Here is a 22,814-nt window from a genome sequence, read left to right on the forward strand (position 1 = left end):
CTGAGAAACAAGCATTGCCGTTATAGTACCTTTTGAAAACTCATGTCACGTGACCCTACCCCACGTGACCACCTGGTCACATCCTCACATAGCCTAAGCCACCCCTTATAAGTTTATCTTCAAAACCTGGGGTCAAACGTCTTTCTAGCTGATTCAGAACTGAGAAACAAGCATTGCCGTTATATTACCTTTTGAAAACTCATGTCACGTGACCCTACCCCATGTGACCACCTGGTCACATCCTCACATAGCCTAAGCCACCCCTTATAAGTTTATCTTCAAAACCTGGGGTCAAACGTCTTCCTAGCTGATTCAGAGGCTGAGAAACAAGCATTGCCGTTATAGTACCTTTTGAAAACTCATGTCACGTGACCCTACCCCACGTGACCACCTGGTCACATCCTCACATAGCCTAAGCCACCCCTTATAAGTTTATCTTCAAAACCTGGGGTCAAACGTCTTTCTAGCTGATTCAGAAGCTGAGAAACAAGCATTGCCGTTATAGTACCTTTTGAAAACTCATGTCACGTGACCCTACCCCACGTGACCACCTGGTCACATCCTCACATAGCCTAAGCCACCCCTTATAAGTTTATCTTCAAAACCTGGGGTCAAACGTCTTCCTAGCTGATTCAGAGGCTGAGAAACAAGCATTGCCGTTATAGTACCTTTTGAAAACTCATGTCACGTGACCCTACCCCACGTGACCACCTGGTCACATCCTCACATAGCCTAAGCCACCCCTTATAAGTTTATCTTCAAAACCTGGGGTCAAACGTCTTTCTAGCTGATTCAGAGGCTGAGAAACAAGCATTGCCGTTATAGTACCTTTTGAAAACTCATGTCACGTGACCCTACCCCACGTGACCACCTGGTCACATCCTCACATAGCCTAAGCCACCCCTTATAAGTTTATCTTCAAAACCTGGGGTCAAACGTCTTTCCTAGCTGATTCAGAGGCTGAGAAACAAGCATTGCCGTTATAGTACCTTTTGAAAACTCATGTCACGTGACCCTACCCCACGTGACCACCTGGTCACATCCTCACATAGCCTAAGCCACCCCTTATAAGTTTATCTTCAAAACCTGGGGTCAAACGTCTTTCTAGCTGATTCAGAACTGAGAAACAAGCATTGCCGTTATAGTACCTTTTGAAAACTCATGTCACGTGACCCTACCCCACGTGACCACCTGGTCACATCCTCACATAGCCTAAGCCACCCCTTATAAGTTTATCTTCAAAACCTGGGGTCAAACGTCTTTCTAGCTGATTCAGAAGGCTGAGAAACAAGCATTGCCGTTATAGTACCTTTTGAAAACTCATGTCACGTGACCCTACCCCACGTGACCACCTGGTCACATCCTCACATAGCCTAAGCCACCCCTTATAAGTTTATCTTCAAAACCTGGGGTCAAACGTCTTTCTAGCTGATTCAGAGGCTGAGAAACAAGCATTGCCGTTATAGTACCTTTTGAAAACTCATGTCACGTGACCCTACCCCACGTGACCACCTGGTCACATCCTCACATAGCCTAAGCCACCCCTTATAAGTTTATCTTCAAAACCTGGGGTCAAACGTCTTCCTAGCTGATTCAGAGGCTGAGAAACAAGCATTGCCGTTATAGTACCTTTTGAAAACTCATGTCACGTGACCCTACCCCACGTGACCACCTGGTCACATCCTCACATAGCCTAAGCCACCCCTTATAAGTTTATCTTCAAAACCTGGGGTCAAACGTCTTTCTAGCTGATTCAGGAACTGAGAAACAAGCATTGCCGTTATAGTACCTTTTGAAAACTCATGTCACGTGACCCTACCCCACGTGACCACCTGGTCACATCCTCACATAGCCTAAGCCACCCCTTATAAGTTTATCTTCAAAACCTGGGGTCAAACGTCTTTCTAGCTGATTCAAAGGCTGAGAAACAAGCATTGCCGTTATAGTACCTTTTGAAAACTCATGTCACGTGACCCTACCCCACGTGACCACCTGGTCACATCCTCACATAGCCTAAGCCACCCCTTATAAGTTTATCTTCAAAACCTGGGGTCAAACGTCTTCCTAGCTGATTCAGAGGCTGAGAAACAAGCATTGCCGTTATAGTACCTTTTGAAAACTCATGTCACGTGACCCTACCCCACGTGACCACCTGGTCACATCCTCACATAGCCTAAGCCACCCCTTATAAGTTTATCTTCAAAACCTGGGGTCAAACGTCTTTCTAGCTGATTCAGAGCTGAGAAACAAGCATTGCCGTTATAGTACCTTTTGAAAACTCATGTCACGTGACCCTACCCCACGTGACCACCTGGTCACATCCTCACATAGCCTAAGCCACCCCTTATAAGTTTATCTTCAAAACCTGGGGTCAAACGTCTTTCTAGCTGATACAGGAACTGAGAAACAAGCATTGCCGTTATATTACCTTTTGAAAACTCATGTCACGTGACCCTACCCCATGTGACCACCTGGTCACATCCTCACATAGCCTAAGCCACCCCTTATAAGTTTATCTTCAAAACCTGGGGTCTAACCTCTTTCTAGCTGATTCAGAAGCTGAGAAACAAGCATTGTCGTTATGTTACCCTTTGAAATTTCATGTCACGTGACCCTACCCCATGTGACCACCTGGTCACATTCTCACATAGCCTAAGCCACCCCTTATAAGTTTATCTTCAAAACCTGGGGTCAAACGTCTTCCTAGCTGATTCAGAGGCTGAGAAACAAGCATTGCCGTTATAGTACTTTTTGAAAACAAATGTCACGTGACCCTACCTCACGTGACCACCTTGTCACATCCTCACATAGCCTAAGCCACCCCTTATAAGTTTATCTTCAAAACTTGGAGTCAAACGCCTTTCTAGCTGATTCAGAAGCTGAAAAACAATCATTGCCGTTATAGTACCTTTTGAAAACACATGTCACGTGACCCTACCCCACGTGACCACCTGGTCACATCCTCACATAGCCTAAGCCACCCCTTATAAGTTTATCTTCAAAACTTGGGGTCAAACGTCTTTCTAGCTGATTCAGAGGCTGAGAAACAATCATTGCCGTTAAAGTACCTTTTGAAAACTCATGTCACGTGACCCTACCCCACGTGACCACCTGGTCACATCCTCACATAGCCTAAGCCACCCCTTATAAGTTTATCTTCAAAACCTGGGGTCAAACGTCTTTCTAGCTGATTCAGAAGCTGATAAACAAGCATTGCCGTTATAGTACCTTTTGAAAACTCATGTCACGTGACCCTACCTCACATGACCACCTGGTCACATCTTCACATAGCCTAAGCTACCCCTTATAAGTTTATCTTCAAAACCTGGGGTCAAACGTCTTCCTAGCTGATTCAGTGGCTGAGAAACAAGCATTGCCGTTATAGTACCTTTTGAAAACTCATGTCACGTGACCCTACCCCACGTGACCACCTGGTCACATCCTCACATAGCCTAAGACACCCCTCATAAGTTTATCTTCAAAACCTGTGGTCAAACGTCTTCCTAGCTGGATCAGAGGCTGAGAAACAAGCATTGCCGTTATAGTACCTTTTGAAAACTCATGTCACGTGACCCTAACCCCACGTGACCACCTAGTCACATCCTCACATAGCCTAAGCCACCCCTTATAAGTTTATCTTCAAAACCTGGGGTCAAACGTCTTTCTAGCTGATACAGGAACTGAGAAACAAGCATTGCCGTTATATTACCTTTTGAAAACTCATGTCACGTGACCCTACCCCATGTGACCACCTGGTCACATCCTCACATAGCCTAAGCCACCCCTTATAAGTTTATCTTCAAAACCTGGGGTCTAACCTCTTTCTAGCTGATTCAGAAGCTGAGAAACAAGCATTGTCGTTATGTTACCCTTTGAAATTTCATGTCACGTGACCCTACCCCATGTGACCACCTGGTCACATTCTCACATAGCCTAAGCCACCCCTTATAAGTTTATCTTCAAAACCTGGGGTCAAACGTCTTCCTAGCTGATTCAGAGGCTGAGAAACAAGCATTGCCTTTATAGTACTTTTTGAAAACAAATGTCACGTGACCCTACCTCACGTGACCACCTTGTCACATCCTCACATAGCCTAAGCCACCCCTTATAAGTTTATCTTCAAAACCTGGGGTCAAATGTCTTTCTAGCTGATTCAGAAGCTGAGAAACAATCATTGCCGTTATAGTACCTTTTGAAAACACATGTCACGTGACCCTACCCCACGTGACCACCTGGTCACATCCTCACATAGCCTAAGCCACCCCTTATAAGTTTATCTTCAAAACTTGGGGTCAAACGTCTTCCTAGCTGATTCAGAGGCTGAGAAACAATCATTGCCGTTATAGTACCTTTTGAAAACTCATGTCACGTGACCCTACCAAATTTGACCACCTGGTCACATCCTCACATAGCCTAAGCCACCCCTTATAAATTTATCTTCAAAATTTGGGGTCAAACCTCTTTCTAGCTTATTCAGAAGCTGAGAAACAAGCATTGCCGTTATAGTACCTTTTGAAAACTCATGTCACTTGACCCTACCTCACGTGACCACCAGGTCACATCCTCACATAGCCTAAGCCACCCCTTATAAGTTTATCTTCAAAACCTAGGGTCAAACGTCTGCCTAGCTGATTCAGAGGCTGAGAAACAATCATTGCCGTTATAGTACCTTTTGAAAACTCATGTCACGTGACCTTACCCCACGTGACCACCTGGTCACATCCTCTTATAGCCTAAACCACCCCCTTATAAGTTTATCTTCAAAACCTGGGGTCAAACATCTTTCTAGCTGATTCAGAAACTGAGAAACAAGCATTGCCGTTATATTACCTTTTGAAAACTCATGTCACGTGACCCTACCCCATGTGACCACCTGGTCACATCCTCACATAGCCTAAGCCACCCCTCATAAGTTTATCTTCAAAACCTGGGGTCAAACCTCTTTCTAGCTGATTCAGAAGCTGAGAAACAAGCATTGCCGTTATAGTACCTTTTGAAAACTCATGTCACGTGACCCTACCCCATTTGACCACCTGGTCACATCCTCACATAGCCTAAGCCACCCCTTATAAGTTTATCCTCAAAACCTGGGGTCAAACCTCTTTCTAGCTGATTCAGAAGCTGAGAAACAAGCATTGCCGTTATAGTACCTTTTGAAAACTCATGTCACGTGACCCTACCTCACGTGACTACCTGGTCACATCCTCACAGAGCCTAAGCCATCCCTTATAAGTTTATCTTCAAAACCTGGGGTCAAACGTCTTCCTAGCTAATTCAGAGGCTGAGAAACCAGCATTGCAGTCATAGTACCTTTTGAAAACTCATGTCATGTGACCCTACCCCACTTGACCACCTGGTCACATCCTCATATAGCCTAAATCACCCCTTATAAGTTTATCTTCAAAACCTGGGGTCAAACGTCTTTCTAGCTGATTCAGAAACTGAGAAACAAGCATTGCCGTTATATTACCTTTTGAAAACTCATGTCACGTGACCTTACCCCATGTGACCACCTGGCCACATCCTCACATAGCCTAAGCCACCCCTTATAAGTTTATTTTCAAAACCTGGGGTCAAACGTCTTTCTAGCTGATTCAAAGGTTGAGAAAAAAGCATTGCCGTTATAGTACCTTTTGAAAACTCATGTCATTTGACCCTACCCCACGTGACCCTACCCCACGTGACCCTACCCCACGTGACCACCTGCTCACATCTTCACATAGCCTAAGCCACCCCTTATAAGATTATCTTCAAAACCTGAGGTCAAATGTCTTCCTAGCTGATTCAGAAGCTGAGAAACAATCATTGCCGTTATAGTACCTTTTGAAAACACATGTCACGTGACCCTACCCCACGTGACCACCTGGTCACATCCTCACATAGCCTAAGCCACCCCTTATAAGTTTATTTTCAAAACCTGGGGTCAAACGTCTTTCTAGCTGATTCAGAGGCTGAGAAACAAGCATTGCCGTTATAGTACCTTTTGAAAACTCATGTCACGTGACCCTACCCCACGTGACCACCTGGTCACATCCTCAAATAGCCTAAGCCACCCCTTATAAGTTTATCTTCAAAACCTGGGGTCAAACGTCTTTCTAACTGATTCAGAGGCTGAGAAACAAGCATTGCCGTTATAGTACCTTTTGAAAACTCATGTCACGTGACCTTACCCCACATGACGACCTGGTCACATCCTCACATAGCCTAAGCCACCCCTTATAAGTTTATTTTCAAAACCTGGGGTCAAACGTCTTTCTAGCTGATTCAAAGGTTGAGAAAAAAGCATTGCCGTTATAGTACCTTTTGAAAACTCATGTCACGTGACCCTACCCCACGTGACCCTACCCCACGTGACCCTACCCCACGTGACCACCTGCTCACATCTTCACATAGCCTAAGCCACCCCTTATAAGATTATCTTCAAAACCTGGGGTCAAACGTCTTCCTAGCTGATTCAGAAGCTGAGAAACAATCATTGCCGTTATAGTACCTTTTGAAAACACATGTCACGTGACCTTACCCCACGTGACCACCTGGTCACATCCTCACATAGCCTAAGCCACCCCTTATAAGTTTATCATAAAAACCTGGGGTCAAACGTCTTTCTAGCTGATACAAAAGCTGAGAAACAAGCATTGCCGTTAAAGTACCTTTTGAAAACTCATGTCACGTGACCCTACCCCACGTGACCACCTGGTCACATCCTCACATAGCCTAAGCCACCCCTTATAAGTTTATCTTCAAAACCTGGGGTCAAACGTCTTTCTAGCTGATACAAAAGCTGAGAAACAAGCATTGCCGTTAAAGTACCTTTTGAAAACTCATGTCACGTGACCCTACCCCACGTGACCACCTGGTCACATCCTCACATATCCTAAGCAACCCCTTATAAGTTTATCTTCAAAACCTGGGGTCAAACGTCTTCCTAGCTGATTCAGAGGCTGAGAAACAAGCATTGCCGTTATAGTACTTTTTGAAAACAAATGTCACGTGACCCTACCTCACGTGACCACCTGGTCACATCCTCACATATCCTAAGCCACCCCTTATAAGTTTATCTTCAAAACCTGGGGTCAAACGTCTTTCTAGCTGATTCAGAGGCTGAGAAACAAGCATTGCCTTTATAGTACCTTTTGAAAACTCATGTCACGTGACCCTACCCCACGTGACCACCTGCTCACATCTTCACATAGCCTAAGCCACCCCTTATAAGTTTATCTTCAAAACCTGGGGTCAAACGTCTTTCTAGCTGATACAAAAGCTGAGAAACAAGCATTGCCGTTAAAGTACCTTTTGAAAACTCATGTCACGTGACCCTACCCCACGTGACCACCTGGTCACATCCTCACATAGCCTAAGCCACCCCTTATAAGATTATCTTCAAAACCTGGGGTCAAACGTCTTCCTAGCTGATTCAGAGGCTGAGAAACAAGCATTGCCTTTATAGTACCTTTTGAAAACTCATGTCACGTGACCCTACCCCATTTGACCACCTGGTCACATCCTCACATAGCCTAAGCCACCCCTTATAAGTTTATCTTCAAAATTTGGGGTCAAACCTCTTTCTAGCTTATTCAGAAGCTGAGAAACAAGCATTGCCGTTAAAGTACCTTTTGAAAACTCATGTCACGTGACCCTACCCCACGTGACCACCTGGTCACATCCTCACATAGCCTAAGCGACCCCTTATAAGATTATCTTCAAAACCTGGGGTCAAACGTCTTCCTAGCTGATTCAGAGGCTGAGAAACAAGCATTGCCTTTATAGTACCTTTTGAAAACTCATGTCACGTGACCCTACCCCATTTGACCACCTGGTCACATCCTCACATAGCCTAAGCCACCCCTTATAAGTTTATCTTCAAAATTTGGGGTCAAACCTCTTTCTAGCTTATTCAGAAGCTGAGAAACAATCATTGCCGTTATATTACCTTTTGAAAACTCATGTCACGTGACACTACCCCATGTGACCACCTGGTCACATCCTCACATAGCCTAAGCCACCCCTTATAAGTTTATCTTCAAAACCTGGGGTCAAACGTCTTTCTAGTTGATTCAGAGGCTGAGAAACAAGCATTGCCGTTATAGTACCTTTTGAAAACTCATGTCACGTGACCCTACCCCACTTGACCACCTGGTCACATCCTCACATAGCCTAAGCCACCCCTTATAAGTTTATCTTCAAAACCTGGGGTCAAACCTCTTTCTAGCTGATTCAGAAGCTGAGAAACAAGCATTGCCGTTATAGTACCTTTTGAAAACACATGTCACATGACCCTACCCCACGTGACCACCTGGTCACATCCTCATATAGCATAAGCCACCCCTTATAAGTTTATCTTCAAAACCTGGGGTCAAACGTCTTTCTAGCTGATTCAGAAACTGAGAAACAAGCATTGCAGTTATATTACCTTTTGAAAACTCATGTCACGTGACCCTAACCCATGTGACCACCTGGTCACATTCTCACATAGCCTAAATCACCCCTTATAAGTTTATCTTCAAAACCTGGGGTCAAACGTCTTTCTAGCTGATTCGGAGGCTGAGAAACAAGCATTGCCGTTATATTACTTTTTGAAAACTCATGTCACGTGACCCTACCCCACGTGACCACCTGGTCACATCCTCACATAGCCTAAGCCACCCCTTATAAGTTTATCTTCAAAACGTGGGGTCAAACGTCTTTCTAGCTGATTCAGAAGCTGAGAAACAAGCATTGTCGTCATGTTACCCTTTGAAAACTCATGTCACGTGACCCTACCCCATGTGACCACCTGGTCACATCCTCACATAGCGTAAGCCACCCCTTATAAGTTTATCTTCAAAACCTGGGGTCAAACCTCTTTCTAGCTGATTCAGAAGCTGAGAAACAAGCATTGCCGTTATAGTACCTTTTTAAAACTCATGTTACGTGACCCTACCCCACGTGACCACCTGGTCACATCCTCACATAGCCTAAGACACCCCTTATAAGTTTATCTTCAAAACCTGGCGTCAAACGTCTTCCTAGCTGATTCAGAGGCTGAGAAACAATTATTGCCGTTATAGTACCTTTTTAAAACACATGTCACGTGACCCTACTCCACGTGACCATCTGGTCACATCCTCACATAGCCTAAGCCACCCCTTATAAGTTTATCTTCAAAACCTGGGGTCAAACGTCTTTCTAGCTGATTCAGAAGCTGAGAAACAAGCATTGTCGTCATGTTACCCTTTGAAAACTCATGTCACGTGACCCTACCCCATGTGACCACCTGGTCACATCCTCACATAGCCTAAGCCACCCCTTATAAGTTTATCTTCAAAACCTGGGGTCAAACGTCTTTCTAGCTGATTCGGAGGCTGAGAAACAAGCATTGTCGTCATGTTACCCTTTGAAAACTCATGTCACGTGACCCTACCCCATGTGACCACCTGGTCACATCCTCACATAGCCTAAGCCACCCCTTATAAGTTTATCTTCAAAACCTGGGGTCAAACGTCTTTCTAGCTGATTCAGAAGCTGAGAAACAAGCATTGTCGTCATGTTACCCTTTGAAAACTCATGTCACGTGACCCTACCCCATGTGACCACCTGGTCACATCCTCACATAGCCTAAGCCACCCCTTATAAGTTTATCTTCAAAACCTGGGGTCAAACGTCTTTCTAGCTGATTCAGAAGCTGAGAAACAAGCATTGTCGTCATGTTACCCTTTGAAAACTCATGTCACGTGACCCTACCCCATGTGACCACCTGGTCACATCCTCACATAGCCTAAGCCACCCCTTATAAGTTTATCTTCAAAACCTGGGGTCAAACGTCTTTCTAGCTGATTCAGAAGCTGAGAAACAAGCATTGTCGTCATGTTACCCTTTGAAAACTCATGTCACGTGACCCTACCCCACGTGACCACCTGGTCACATCCTCACATAGCCTAAGCCACCCCTTATAAGTTTATCTTCAAAACCTGGGGTCAAACGTCTTTCTAGCTGATACAAAAGCTGAGAAACAAGCATTGCCGTAAAGTACCTTTTGAAAACTCATGTCACGTGACCCTACCCCACGTGACCACCTGGTCACATCCTCACATAGCCTAAGCCACCCCTTATAAGTTTATCTTCAAAACCTGGGGTCAAACGTCTTTCTAGCTGATTCAGAAGCTGATAAACAAGCATTGCCGTTATAGTACCTTTTGAAAACTCATGTCACGTGACCCTACCTCATATGACCACCTGGTCACATCTTCACATAGCCTAAGCCACCCCTTATAAGTTTATCTTCAAAACCTGGGGTCAAACCTCTTTCTAGCTGATTCAGAAGCTGAGAAACAAGCATTGCCGTTATAGTACCTTTTTAAAACTCATGTCACGTGACCCTACCCCACGTGACCACCTGGTCACATCCTCACATAGCCTAAGACACCCCTTATAAGTTTATCTTCAAAACCTGGCGTCAAACGTCTTCCTAGCTGATTCAGAGGCTGAGAAACAAGTATTGCCGTTATAGTACCTTTTGAAAACTCATGTCACGTGACCCTACTCCACGTGACCATCTGGTCACATCCTCACATAGCCTAAGCCACCCCTTATAAGTTTATCTTCAAAACCTGGGGTCAAACGTCTTTCTAGCTGATTCAAAAACTGAGAAACAAGCATTGCCGTTATATTACCTTTTGAAAACTCATGTCACGTGACCCTACCCCATGTGACCACCTGGTCACATCCTCACATAGCCTAAGCCACCCCTTATAAGTTTATCTTCAAAACCTGGGGTCTGACCTCTTTCTAGCTGATTCAGAAGCTGAGAAACAAGCATTGCCGTTATAGTACCTTTCGAAAACACATGTCACGTGACCCTACCCCACGTGACCACCTGGTCACATCCTCACATAGCATAAGCCACCCCTTATAAGTTTATCTTCAAAACCTGGGGTCAAACGTCTTTCTAGCTGATTCAGAAGCTGAAAAACAAGCATTGCCGTTATAGTACCTTTTGAAAACTCATGTCACGTGACCCTACTACAGGTGACCACCTGGTCACATCCTCACATAGCCTAAGCCACCCCTTATAAGTTTATCTTCAAAACATGGGGTCAAACGCCTTTTTAGCTGATTCAGAAGCTGAGAAACAATCATTGCCGTTATAGTACCTTTCGAAAACACATGTCACGTGACCCTACCCCACGTGACCACCTGGTCATATCCTCACATAGCATAAGCCACCCCTTATAAGTTTATCTTCAAAACCTGGGGTCAAACGTCTTTCTAGCTGATTCAGAAGCTGAAAAACAAGCATTGCCGTTATAGTACCTTTTGAAAACTCATGTCACGTGACCCTACCCCACGTGACCACCTGGTCACATCCTCACATAGCCTAAGCCACCCCTTATAAGTTTATCTTCAAAACCTGGGGTCAAACGTCTTTTTAGCTGATTCAGAAGCTGAGAAACAAGCATTGCCGTTACAGTACCTTTTGAAAACTCATGTCACGTGACCCTACTACAGGTGACCACCTGGTCACATCCTCACATAGCCTAAGCCACCCCTTATAAGTTTATCTTCAAAACATGGGGTCAAACGCCTTTTTAGCTGATTCAGAAGCTGAGAAACAATCATTGCCGTTATAGTACCTTTCGAAAACACATGTCACGTGACCCTACCCCACGTGACCACCTGGTCACATCCTCACATAGCATAAGCCACCCCTTATAAGTTTATCTTCAAAACCTGGGGTCAAACGTCTTTCTAGCTGATTCAGAAGCTGAAAAACAAGCATTGCCGTTATAGTACCTTTTGAAAACTCATGTCACGTGACCCTACCCCACGTGACCACCTGGTCACATCCTCCCATAGCCTAAGCCACCGCTTATAAGTTTATCTTCAAAACCTGGGGTCAAACATCTTTCTAGCTGATTCAGAGGCTGAGAAAAAAGCATTGCCGTTATAGTACCTTTTGAAAACTCATGTCTTGTGACCCTACCCCACGTGACCACCTGGTCACATCTTCACATAGCCTAAGCCACCCCTTATAAGTTTATCTTCAAAACCTGGGGTCAAACGTCTTTCTAGCTGATTCAGAGGCTGAGAAACAAGCATTGCCGTTATAGTACCTTTTGAAAACTCATGTCACGTGACCCTACCCCACGTGACCACCTGGTCACATCCTCACATATCCTAAGCCACCCCTTATAAGTTTATCTTCAAAACCTGGGGTCAAACGTCTTTCTAGCTGATTCAGAGGCTGAGAAACAAGCATTGCAGTTATAGTACCTTTTGAAAACTCATGTCACGTGACCCTACCCCACATGACCACCTGGTCACATCCTCACATAGCCTAAGCCACCCCTTATAAGTTTATCTTCAAAACCTGGGGTCAAACCTCTTTCTAGCTGATTCAGAAGCTGAGAAACAAGCATTGCCGTTATAGTACCTTTTGAAAACACATGTCACTTGACCCTACCCCACGTGACCACCTGGTCACATCCTCACATAGCCTAAGCCAACCCTTATAAGTTTATCTTCAAAACCTGGGGTCAAACTTCTTTCTAGCTGATTCAGAGGCTGAAAAACAAGCATTGCCGTTATAGTACCTTTTGAAAACTCATGTCACGTGACCCTACTCCACGTGACCACCTGGTCACATCCTCACATAGCCTAAGCCACCCCTTATAAGTTTATCTTCAAAACCTGGGGTCAAACGTCTTTCTAGCTGATTCAGAAGCTGATAAACAAGCATTGCCGTATAGTACCTTTTGAAAACTCATGTCACGTGACCCTACCTCACGTGACCACCTGGTCACATCTTCACATAGCCTAAGCCACCCCTTATAAGTTTATGTTCAAAACCTGGGGTCAAACATCTTTCTAGCTGATTCAGAAGCTGAAAAACAAGCATTGCCGTTATAGTACCTTTTGAAAACTCATGTCACGTGACCCTACCCCACGTGACCACCTGGTCACATCCTCACATAGCCTAAGCCACCCCTTATAAGTTTATCTTCAAAACCTGGGGTCAAATGTCTTTCTAGCTGATTCAGAGGCTAAGAAACAAGCATTGCCGTTATAGTACCTTTTGAAAACTCATGTCACGTGACCCTACCCCACGTGACCACCTGGTCACATCCTCACATAGCCTAAGCCACCCCTTATAAGTTTATCTTCAAAACCTGGGGTCAAACGTCTTTCTAGCTGATTCAGAGGCTGAGAAAAAAGCATTGCCGTTATAGTACCTTTTGAAAACTCATGTCACGTGACCCTACCCCACGTGACCACCTGGTCACATCTTCACATAGCCTAAGCCACCCCTTTTAAGATTATCTTCAAAACCTGGGGTCAAACGTCTTTCTAGCCGATTCAGAGGCTAAGAAACAAGCATTGCCGTTATAGTACCTTTTGAAAACTCATTTCACGTGACCCTACCCCACGTGACCACCTGGTCACATCCTCACATATCCTAAGCCACCCCTTATAAATTTATCTTCAAAACCTGGGGTCAAACGTCTTTCTAGCCGATTCAGAGGCTAAGAAACAAGCATTGCCGTTATAGTACCTTTTGAAAACACATGTCACGTGACCCTACCCCACGTGACCACCTGGTCACATCCTCACATAGCATAAGCCACCCCTTATAAGTTTATCTTCAAAACCTGGGGTCAAACGTCTTTCTAGCTGATTCAGAAGCTGAAAAACAAGCATTGCCGTTACAGTACCTTTTGAAAACTCATGTCACGTGACCCTACCCCACGTGACCACCTGGTCACATCCTCACATAGCGTAAGCCACCCCTTATAAGTTTATATTCAAAACCTGGGGTCAAATGTCTTTCTAGCTGATTCAGAGGCTGAGAAACAAGCATTGCCGTTATAGTACCTTTTGAAAACTCATGTCATGTGACCCTACCCCACGTGACCACCTGGTCACATCCTCACATAGCCTAAGCCACCCCTTATAAGATTATCTTCAAAACCTGGGGTCAAACGTCTTTCTAGCCGATTCAGAGGCTAAGAAACAAGCATTGCCGTTATAGTACCTTTTGAAAACTCATGTCACGTGACCCTACCCCACATGACCACCTGGTCACATCCTCACATAGCCTAAGCCACCCCTTATAAGTTTATCTTCAAAACCTGGGGTCAAACCTCTTTCTAGCTGATTCAGAAGCTGAGAAACAAGCATTGCCGTTATAGTACCTTTTGAAAACTCATGTCACGTGACCCTACCCCACGTGACCACCTGGTCACATCCTCACATAGCCTAAGCCACCCCTTATAAGTTTATCTTCAAAACCTGGGGTCAAACCTCTTTCTAGCTGATTCAGAAGCTGAGAAACAAGCATTGCCGTTATAGTACCTTTTGAAAACTCATGTCACGTGACCCTACCTCACGTGACCACCTGGTCACATCCTCACATAGCCTAAGCCACCCCTTATAAGTTTATCTTCAAAACCTGGGGTCAAACGTCTTTCTAGCTGATTCAGAAGCTGAGAAACAAGCATTGCCGTTATAGTACCTTTTGAAAACTCATGTCACGTGACCCTACCCCACGTGACCACCTGGTCACATCCTCACATAGCCTAAGCCACCCCTTATAAGTTTATCTTCAAAACCTGGGGTCAAACCTCTTTCTAGCTGATTCAGAAGCTGAGAAACAAGCATTGCCGTTATAGTACCTTTTGAAAACTCATGTCACGTGACCCTACCTCACGTGACCACCTGGTCACATCCTCACATAGCCTAAGCCACCCCTTATAAGTTTATCTTCAAAACCTGGGGTCAAACCTCTTTCTAGCTGATTCAGAAGCTGAGAAACAAGCATTGCCGTTATAGTACCTTTTGAAAACTCATGTCACGTGACCCTACCCCACGTGACCACCTGGTCACATCCTCACATAGCCTAAGCCACCCCTTATAAGTTTATCTTCAAAACCTGGGGTCAAACGTCTTTCTATCTGATTCAGAAGCTTAGAAACAAGCATTGCCGTTATAGTACCTTTTGAAAACTCATGTCACGTGACCCTACCCCACGTGACCACCTGGTCACATCCTCACATAGCCTAAGCCACCCCTTATAAGTTTATCTTCAAAACCTGGGGTCAAACCTCTTTCTAGCTGATTCAGAAGCTGAGAAACAAGCATTGCCGTTATAGTACCTTTTGAAAACTCATGTCACGTGACCCTACCTCACGTGACCACCTGGTCACATCCTCACATAGCCTAAGCCACCCCTTATAAGTTTATCTTCAAAACCTGGGGTCAAACGTCTTTCTAGCTGATTCAGAAGCTGAGAAACAAGCATTGCCGTTATAGTACCTTTTGAAAACTCATGTCACGTGACCCTACCTCACGTGACCACCTGGTCACATCCTCACATAGCCTAAGCCACCCCTTATAAGTTTATCTTCAAAACCTGGGGTCAAACCTCTTTCTAGCTGATTCAGAAGCTGAGAAACAAGCATTGCCGTTATAGTACCTTTTGAAAACTCATGTCACGTGACCCTACCTCACGTGACCACCTGGTCACATCCTCACATAGCCTAAGCCACCCCTTATAAGTTTATCTTCAAAACCTGGGGTCAAACGTCTTTCTAGCTGATTCAGAAGCTGAGAAACAAGCATTGCCGTTATAGTACCTTTTGAAAACTCATGTCACGTGACCCTACCTCACGTGACCACCTGGTCACATCCTCACATAGCCTAAGCCACCCCTTATAAGTTTATCTTCAAAACCTGGGGTCAAACGTCTTTCTAGCTGATTCAGAGGCTGAGAAACAAGCATTGCCGTTATAGTACCTTTTGAAAACTCATGTCACGTGACCCTACTACAGGTGACCACCTGGTCACATCCTCACATAGCCTAAGACACCCCTTATAAGTTTATCTTCAAAACCTGGGGTCAAACGTCTTTCTAGCTGATTCAGAAGCTGATAAACAAGCATTGCCGTTATAGTACCTTTTGAAAACTCATGTCACGTGACCCTACCTCACGTGACCACCTGGTCACATCTTCACATAGCCTAAGCCACCCCTTATAAGTTTATCTTCAAAACCTGGGGTCAAACCTCTTTCTAGCTGATTCAGAAGCTGAGAAACAAGCATTGCCGTTATAGTACCTTTTGAAAACTCATATCACATGACCCTACCCCACGTGACCACCTGGTCACATCCTCACATAGCCTAAGCCACCCCTTATAAGTTTATCTTCAAAACCTGGGGTCAAACGTCTTTCTAGCTGATTCAGAAGCTGATAAACAAGCATTGCCGTTATAGTACCTTTTGAAAACTCATGTCACGTGACCCTACCTCACGTGACCACCTGGTCACATCCTCACATAGCCTAAGCCACCCCTTATAAGTTTATCTTCAAAACCTGGGGTCAAACGTCTTCCTAGCTGATTCAGAGGCTGAGAAACAAGCATTGCCGTTATAGTACCTTTTGAAAACTCATGTCACGTGACCCTACCCCACGTGACCACCTGGTCAAATCCTCACATAGCCTAAGACACCCCTTATAAGTTTATCTTCAAAACCTGGGGTCAAACGTCTTCCTAGCTGATTCAGAGGCTGAGAAACAAGCATTGCCGTTATAGTACCTTTTGAAAACTCATGTCACGTGACCCTACTCCACGTGACCACCTGGTCACATCCTCACATAGCCTAAGCCACCCCTTATAAGTTTATCTTCAAAACCTGGGGTCAAACGTCTTTCTAGCTGATTCAGAAACTGAGAAACAAGCATTGCCGTTATATTACCTTTTGAAAACTCATGTCACGTGACCCTACCCCATGTGACCACCTGGTCACATCCTCACATAGCCTAAGCCACCCTTTATAAGTTTATCTTCAAAACCTGGGGTCTAACCTCTTTTTAGCTGATTCAAAAGCTGAGAAACAAGCATTGCCGTTATAGTACCTTTTAAAAACTCATGTCACGTGACCCTACTACAGTTGACCACCAGGTCACATCCTCACATAGCCTAAGCCACCCCTTTTAAGTTTATCTTCAAAACCTGGGGTCAAACGCCTTTCTAGCTGATTCAGAAGCTGAGAAACAATCATTGCCGTTATAGTACCTTTCGAAAACACATGTCACGTGACCCTACCCCACGTGACCACCTGGTCACATCCTCACATAGCATAAGTCACCCCTTATAAGTTTATGTTCAAAACCTGGGATCAAACATCTTTCTAGCTGATTCAGAAGCTGAAAAACAAGCATTGCCGTTATAGTACCTTTTGAAAACTCATGTCACGTGACCCTACCCCACGTGACCACCTGGTCACATCCTCACATAGCCTAAGCCACCCCTTATAAGTTTATCTTCAAAACCTGGGGTCAAATGTCTTTCTAGCTGATTCAGAGGCTGAGAAACAAGCATTGCCGTTATAGTACCTTTTGAAAACTCATGTCACGTGACCCTACCCCACGTGACCACCTGGTCACATCCTCACATAGCCTAAGCCACCCCTTATAAGTTTATCTTCAAAACCTGGGGTCAAACGTCTTTCTAGCTGATTCAGAGGCTGAGAAAAAAGCATTGCCGTTATAGTGCCTTTTGAAAACTCATGTCACGTGACCCTACCCCACGTGACCACCTGGTCACATCTTCACATAGCCTAAGCCACCCCTTATAAGATTATCTTCAAAACCTGGGGTCAAACGTCTTTCTAGCCGATTCAGAGGCTAAGAAACAAGCATTGCCGTTATAGTACCTTTTGAAAACTCATTTCACATGACCCTACCCCACGTGACCACCTGGTCACATCCTCACATATCCTAAGCCACCCCTTATAAGTTTATCTTCAAAACCTGGGGTCAAACGTCTTTCTAGTTGATTCAGAGGCTAAGAAACAAGCATTGCCGTTATAGTACCTTTTGAAAACTTATGTCACGTGACCCTACCCCACATGACCACCTGGTCACATCTTCACATAGCCTAAGCCACCCCTTATAAGTTTATCTTCAAAACCTGGGGTCAAACGTCTTTCTAGCTGATTCAGAGGCTAAGAAACAAGCATTGCCGTTATAGTACCTTTTGAAAACTCATGTCTCGTGACCCTACCCCACGTGACCACCTGGTCACATCCTCACATAGCCTAAGCCACCCCTTATAAGTTTAATTTCAAAACTTGGGGTCAAACGTCTTTCTAGCCGATTCAGAGGCTGAGACACAATCATTGCCGTTATAGTACCTTTTGAAAACTCATGTCACGTGACCCTACCCCATGTGACCACCTGGTCACATCCTCACATAGCCTAAGCCACCCCTTATAAGTTTATTTTCAAAACCTGGGGTCAAACGTCTTTCTAGGTGATTCAGAGGCTGAGAAACAAGCATTGCCGTTATAGTACCTTTTGAAAACTCATGTCACGTGACCCTACCTCACGTGACCACCTGGTCACATCCTCACATAGCCTAAGCCACCCGTTATAAGTTTATCTTCAAAACCTGGGGTCAAACGTCTTCTTAGCTGATTCAGAGGCTGAGAAACAATCATTGCCGTTGAAATACCTCTTGAAAATTCTTGTCACGTGACCCTACCCCATTTGACCACCTGGTCACATCCTCACATAGCCTAAGCCACCCCTTATAAGTTTATCTTCAAAACCTGGGGTCAAACGTCTTTCTAGCTGATTCAGAAGCTGAGAAACAAGCATTGCCGTTATAGTACCTTTTGAAAACTCATGTCACGTGACCCTACCCCACGTGACCACCTGGTCACATCCTTACATAGCCTAAGCCACCCCTTATAAGTTTATCTTCAAAACTTGGGGTCAAACACCTTTCTAGCTGATCAGAAGCTAAGAAAAAAGCATTGCCGTTATAGTGCCTTTTGAAAACTCATGTCACGTGACCCTACCCCACGTGACCACCTGGTCACATCTTCACATAGCCTAAGCCACCCCTTATAAGATTATCTTCAAAACCTGGGGTCAAACGTCTTTCTAGCCGATTCAGAGGCTAAGAAACAAGCATTGCCGTTATAGTACCTTTTGAAAACTCATTTCACGTGACCCTACCCCACGTGACCACCTGGTCACATCCTCACATATCCTAAGCCACCCCTTATAAATTTATCTTCAAAACCTGGGGTCAAACGTCTTTCTAGCCGATTCAGAGGCTAAGAAACAAGCATTGCCGTTATAGTACCTTTTGAAAACACATGTCACGTGACCCTACCCCACGTGACCACCTGGTCACATCCTCACATAGCATAAGCCACCCCATATAAGTTTATCTTCAAAACCTGGGGTCAAACGTCTTTCTAGCTGATTCAGAAGCTGAAAAACAAGCATTGCCGTTATAGTACCTTTTGAAAACTCATGTCACGTGACCCTACCCCACGTGACCACCTGGTCACATCCTCACATAGCGTAAGCCACCCCTTATAAGTTTATCTTCAAAACCTGGGGTCAAATGTCTTTCTAGCTGATTCAGAGGCTGAGAAACAAGCATTGCCGTTATAGTACCTTTTGAAAACTTATGTCACGTGATCCTACCCCACGTGACCACCTGGTCACATCCTCACATAGCCTAAGCCACCCCTTATAAGTTTATCTTCAAAACCTGGGGTCAAACGTCTTTCTAGCTGATTCAGAGGCTGAGAAAAAAGCATTGCCGTTATAGTACCTTTTGAAAACTCATGTCATGTGACCCTACCCCACGTGACCACCTGGTCACATCCTCACATAGCCTAAGCCACCCCTTATAAGTTTATCTTCAAAACCTGGGGTCAAACGTCTTTCTAGCTGATTCAGAGGCTGAGAAAAAAGCATTGCCGTTATAGTACCTTTTGAAAACTCATGTCATGTGACCCTACCCCACGTGACCACCTGGTCACATCCTCACATAGCCTAAGCCACCCCTTATAAGATTATATTCAAAACCTGGGGTCAAACGTCTTTCTAGCCGATTCAGAGGCTAAGAAACAAGCATTGCCGTTATAGTACCTTTTGAAAACTCATGTCACGTGACCCTACCCCACGTGACCACCTGGTCACATCCTCACATATCCTAAGCCACCCCTTATAAGTTTATCTTCAAAACCTGGGGTCAAACGTCTTTCTAGTTGATTCAGAGGCTGAGAAACAAGCATTGCCGTTATAGTACCTTTTGAAAACTCATGTCACGTGACCCTACCCCATATGACCACCTGGTCACATCCTCACATAGCCTAAGCCACCCCTTATAAGTTTATCTTCAAAACCTGGGGTCAAACCTCTTTCTAGCTGATTCAGAAGCTGAGAAACAAGCATTGCCGTTATAGTACCTTTTGAAAACTCATGTCACGTGACCCTACCCCACGTGACCACCTGGTCACATCCTCACATAGCCTAAGCCAACCCTTATAAGTTTATCTTCAAAACCTGGGGTCAAACGTCTTTCTAGCTGATTCAGAGGCTGAGAAACAAGCATTGCCGTTATAGTACCTTTTGAAAACTCATGTCACATGACCCTACCCCACGTGACAACCTGGTCACATCCTCACATAGCCTAAGCCACCCCTTATAAGTTTATCTTCAAAACCTGGGGTCAAACGTCTTTCTAGCTGATTCAGAAGCTGATAAACAAGCATTGCCGTTATAGTACCTTTTGAAAACTCATGTCACGTGACCCTACCTCACGTGACCACCTGGTCACATCTTCACATAGCCTAAGCCACCCCTTATAAGTTTATCTTCAAAACCTGGGGTCAAACGTCTTCCTAGCTGATTCAGAGGCTGAGAAATAAGCATTGCCGTTATAGTACCTTTTGAAAACTCATGTCACGTGACCCTACCCCACGTGACCACCTGGTCAAATCCTCACATAGCCTAAGACACCCCTTATAAGTTTATCTTCAAAACCTGGGGTCAAACGTCTTTCTAGCTGATTCAGAAACTGAGAAACAAGCATTGCCGTTATATTACCTTTTGAAAACTCATGTCACGTGACCCTACCCCATGTGAGCACCTGGTCACATCCTCACATAGCCTAAGCCACCCTTTATAAGTTTATCTTCAAAACCTGGGGTCAAACACCTTTCTAGCTGATTCAGAAGCTGAGAAACAATCATTGCCGTTATAGTACCTTTTGAAAACTCATGTCACGTGACCCTACTAGAGGTGACCACCAGGTCACATCCTCACATAGCCTAAGCCACCCTTTATAAGTTTATCTTCAAAACCTGGGGTCAAACGCCTTTCTAGCTGATTCAGAAGCTTAGAAACAATCATTGCCGTTATATTACCTTTCGAAAACACATGTCACGTGACCCTACCCCATTTGACCACCTGGTCACATCCTCACATAGCATAAGTCACCCCTTATAAGTTTATGTTCAAAACCTGGGGTCAAACATCTTTCTAGCTGATTCAGAAGCTGAAAAACAAGCATTGCCGTTATAGTACCTTTTGAAAACTCATTTCACGTGACCCTACCCCACGTGACCACCTGGTCACATCCTCACATATCCTAAGCCACCCCTTATAAATTTATCTTCAAAACCTGGGGTCAAACGTCTTTCTAGCCGATTCAGAGGCTAAGAAACAAGCATTGCCGTTATAGTACCTTTTGAAAACACATGTCACGTGACCCTACCCCACGTGACCACCTGGTCACATCCTCATATTGCATAAGCCACCCCTTATAAGTTTATCTTCAAAACCTGGGGTCAAACGTCTTTCTAGCTGATTCAGAAGCTGAAAAACAAGCATTGCCGTTATAGTACCTTTTGAAAACTCATGTCACGTGACCCTACCCCACGTGACCACCTGGTCACATCCTCACATAGCGTAAGCCACCCCTTATAAGTTTATCATCAAAACCTGGGGTCAAACGTCTTTCTAGCTGATTCAGAGGCTGAGAAAAAAGCATTGCCGTTATAGTACCTTTTGAAAACTCATGTCATGTGACCCTACCCCACGTGACCACCTGGTCACATCCTCACATAGCCTAAGCCACCCCTTATAAGATTATATTCAAAACCTGGGGTCAAACGTCTTTCTAGCCGATTCAGAGGCTAAGAAACAAGCATTACCGTTATAGTACCTTTTGAAAACTCATGTCACGTGACCCTACCCCACGTGACCACCTGGTCACATCCTCACATATACTAAGCCACCCCTTATAAGTTTATCTTCAAAACCTGGGGTCAAACGTATTTCTAGTTGATTCAGAGGCTGAGAAACAAGCATTGCCGTTATAGTACCTTTTGAAAACTCATGTCACGTGACCCTACCCCACATGACCACCTGGTCACATCCTCACATAGCCTAAGCCACCCCTTATAAGTTTATCTTCAAAACCTGGGGTCAAACCTCTTTCTAGCTGATTCAGAAGCTGAGAAACAAGCATTGCCGTTATAGTACCTTTTGAAAACTCATGTTACGTGACCCTACCCCACGTGACCACCTGGTCACATCCTCACATAGCCTAAGCCAACCCTTATAAGTTTATCTTCAAAACCTGGGGTCAAACGTCTTTCTAGCTGATTCAGAGGCTGAGAAACAAGCATTGCCGTTATAGTACCTTTTGAAAACTCATGTCACATGACCCTACCCCACGTGACCACCTGGTCACATCCTCACATAGCCTAAGCCACCCCTTATAAGTTTATCTTCAAAACCTGGGGTCAAACGTCTTTCTAGCTGATTCAGAAGCTGATAAACAAGCATTGCCGTTATAGTTCCTTTTGAAAACTCATGTCACGTGACCCTACCTCACGTGACCACCTGGTCACATCTTCACATAGCCTAAGCCACCCCTTATAAGTTTATCTTCAAAACCTGGGGTCAAACGTCTTCCTAGCTGATTCAGAGGCTGAGAAACAAGCATTGCCGTTATAGTACCTTTTGA

General features: G+C 44.7%; 2 protein-coding genes across 2 annotated transcripts in view; one reads left to right on the forward strand and one right to left on the reverse strand.

Annotated features, from left to right (window-relative positions):
* The window catches only part of LOC137648637 (uncharacterized), a 657,712-nt gene that overhangs the window by 428,669 nt on the left and 206,229 nt on the right, over positions 1 to 22,814 (forward strand). The window lies entirely within an intron of this gene.
* The window catches only part of LOC137648566 (uncharacterized), a 54,134-nt gene continuing 34,115 nt past the window's right edge, over positions 2,796 to 22,814 (reverse strand). Inside the window, exon 3 of the mRNA XM_068381478.1 lies at positions 2,796 to 2,879. Coding sequence (XP_068237579.1) covers positions 2,796 to 2,879 — 84 coding nt within the window. The remainder of the gene's footprint in view (positions 2,880 to 22,814) is intronic.

This window comes from Palaemon carinicauda, chromosome 10 (genome assembly GCF_036898095.1).
Source record: "Palaemon carinicauda isolate YSFRI2023 chromosome 10, ASM3689809v2, whole genome shotgun sequence".
Lineage (NCBI taxonomy): Eukaryota > Metazoa > Arthropoda > Malacostraca > Decapoda > Palaemonidae > Palaemon > Palaemon carinicauda.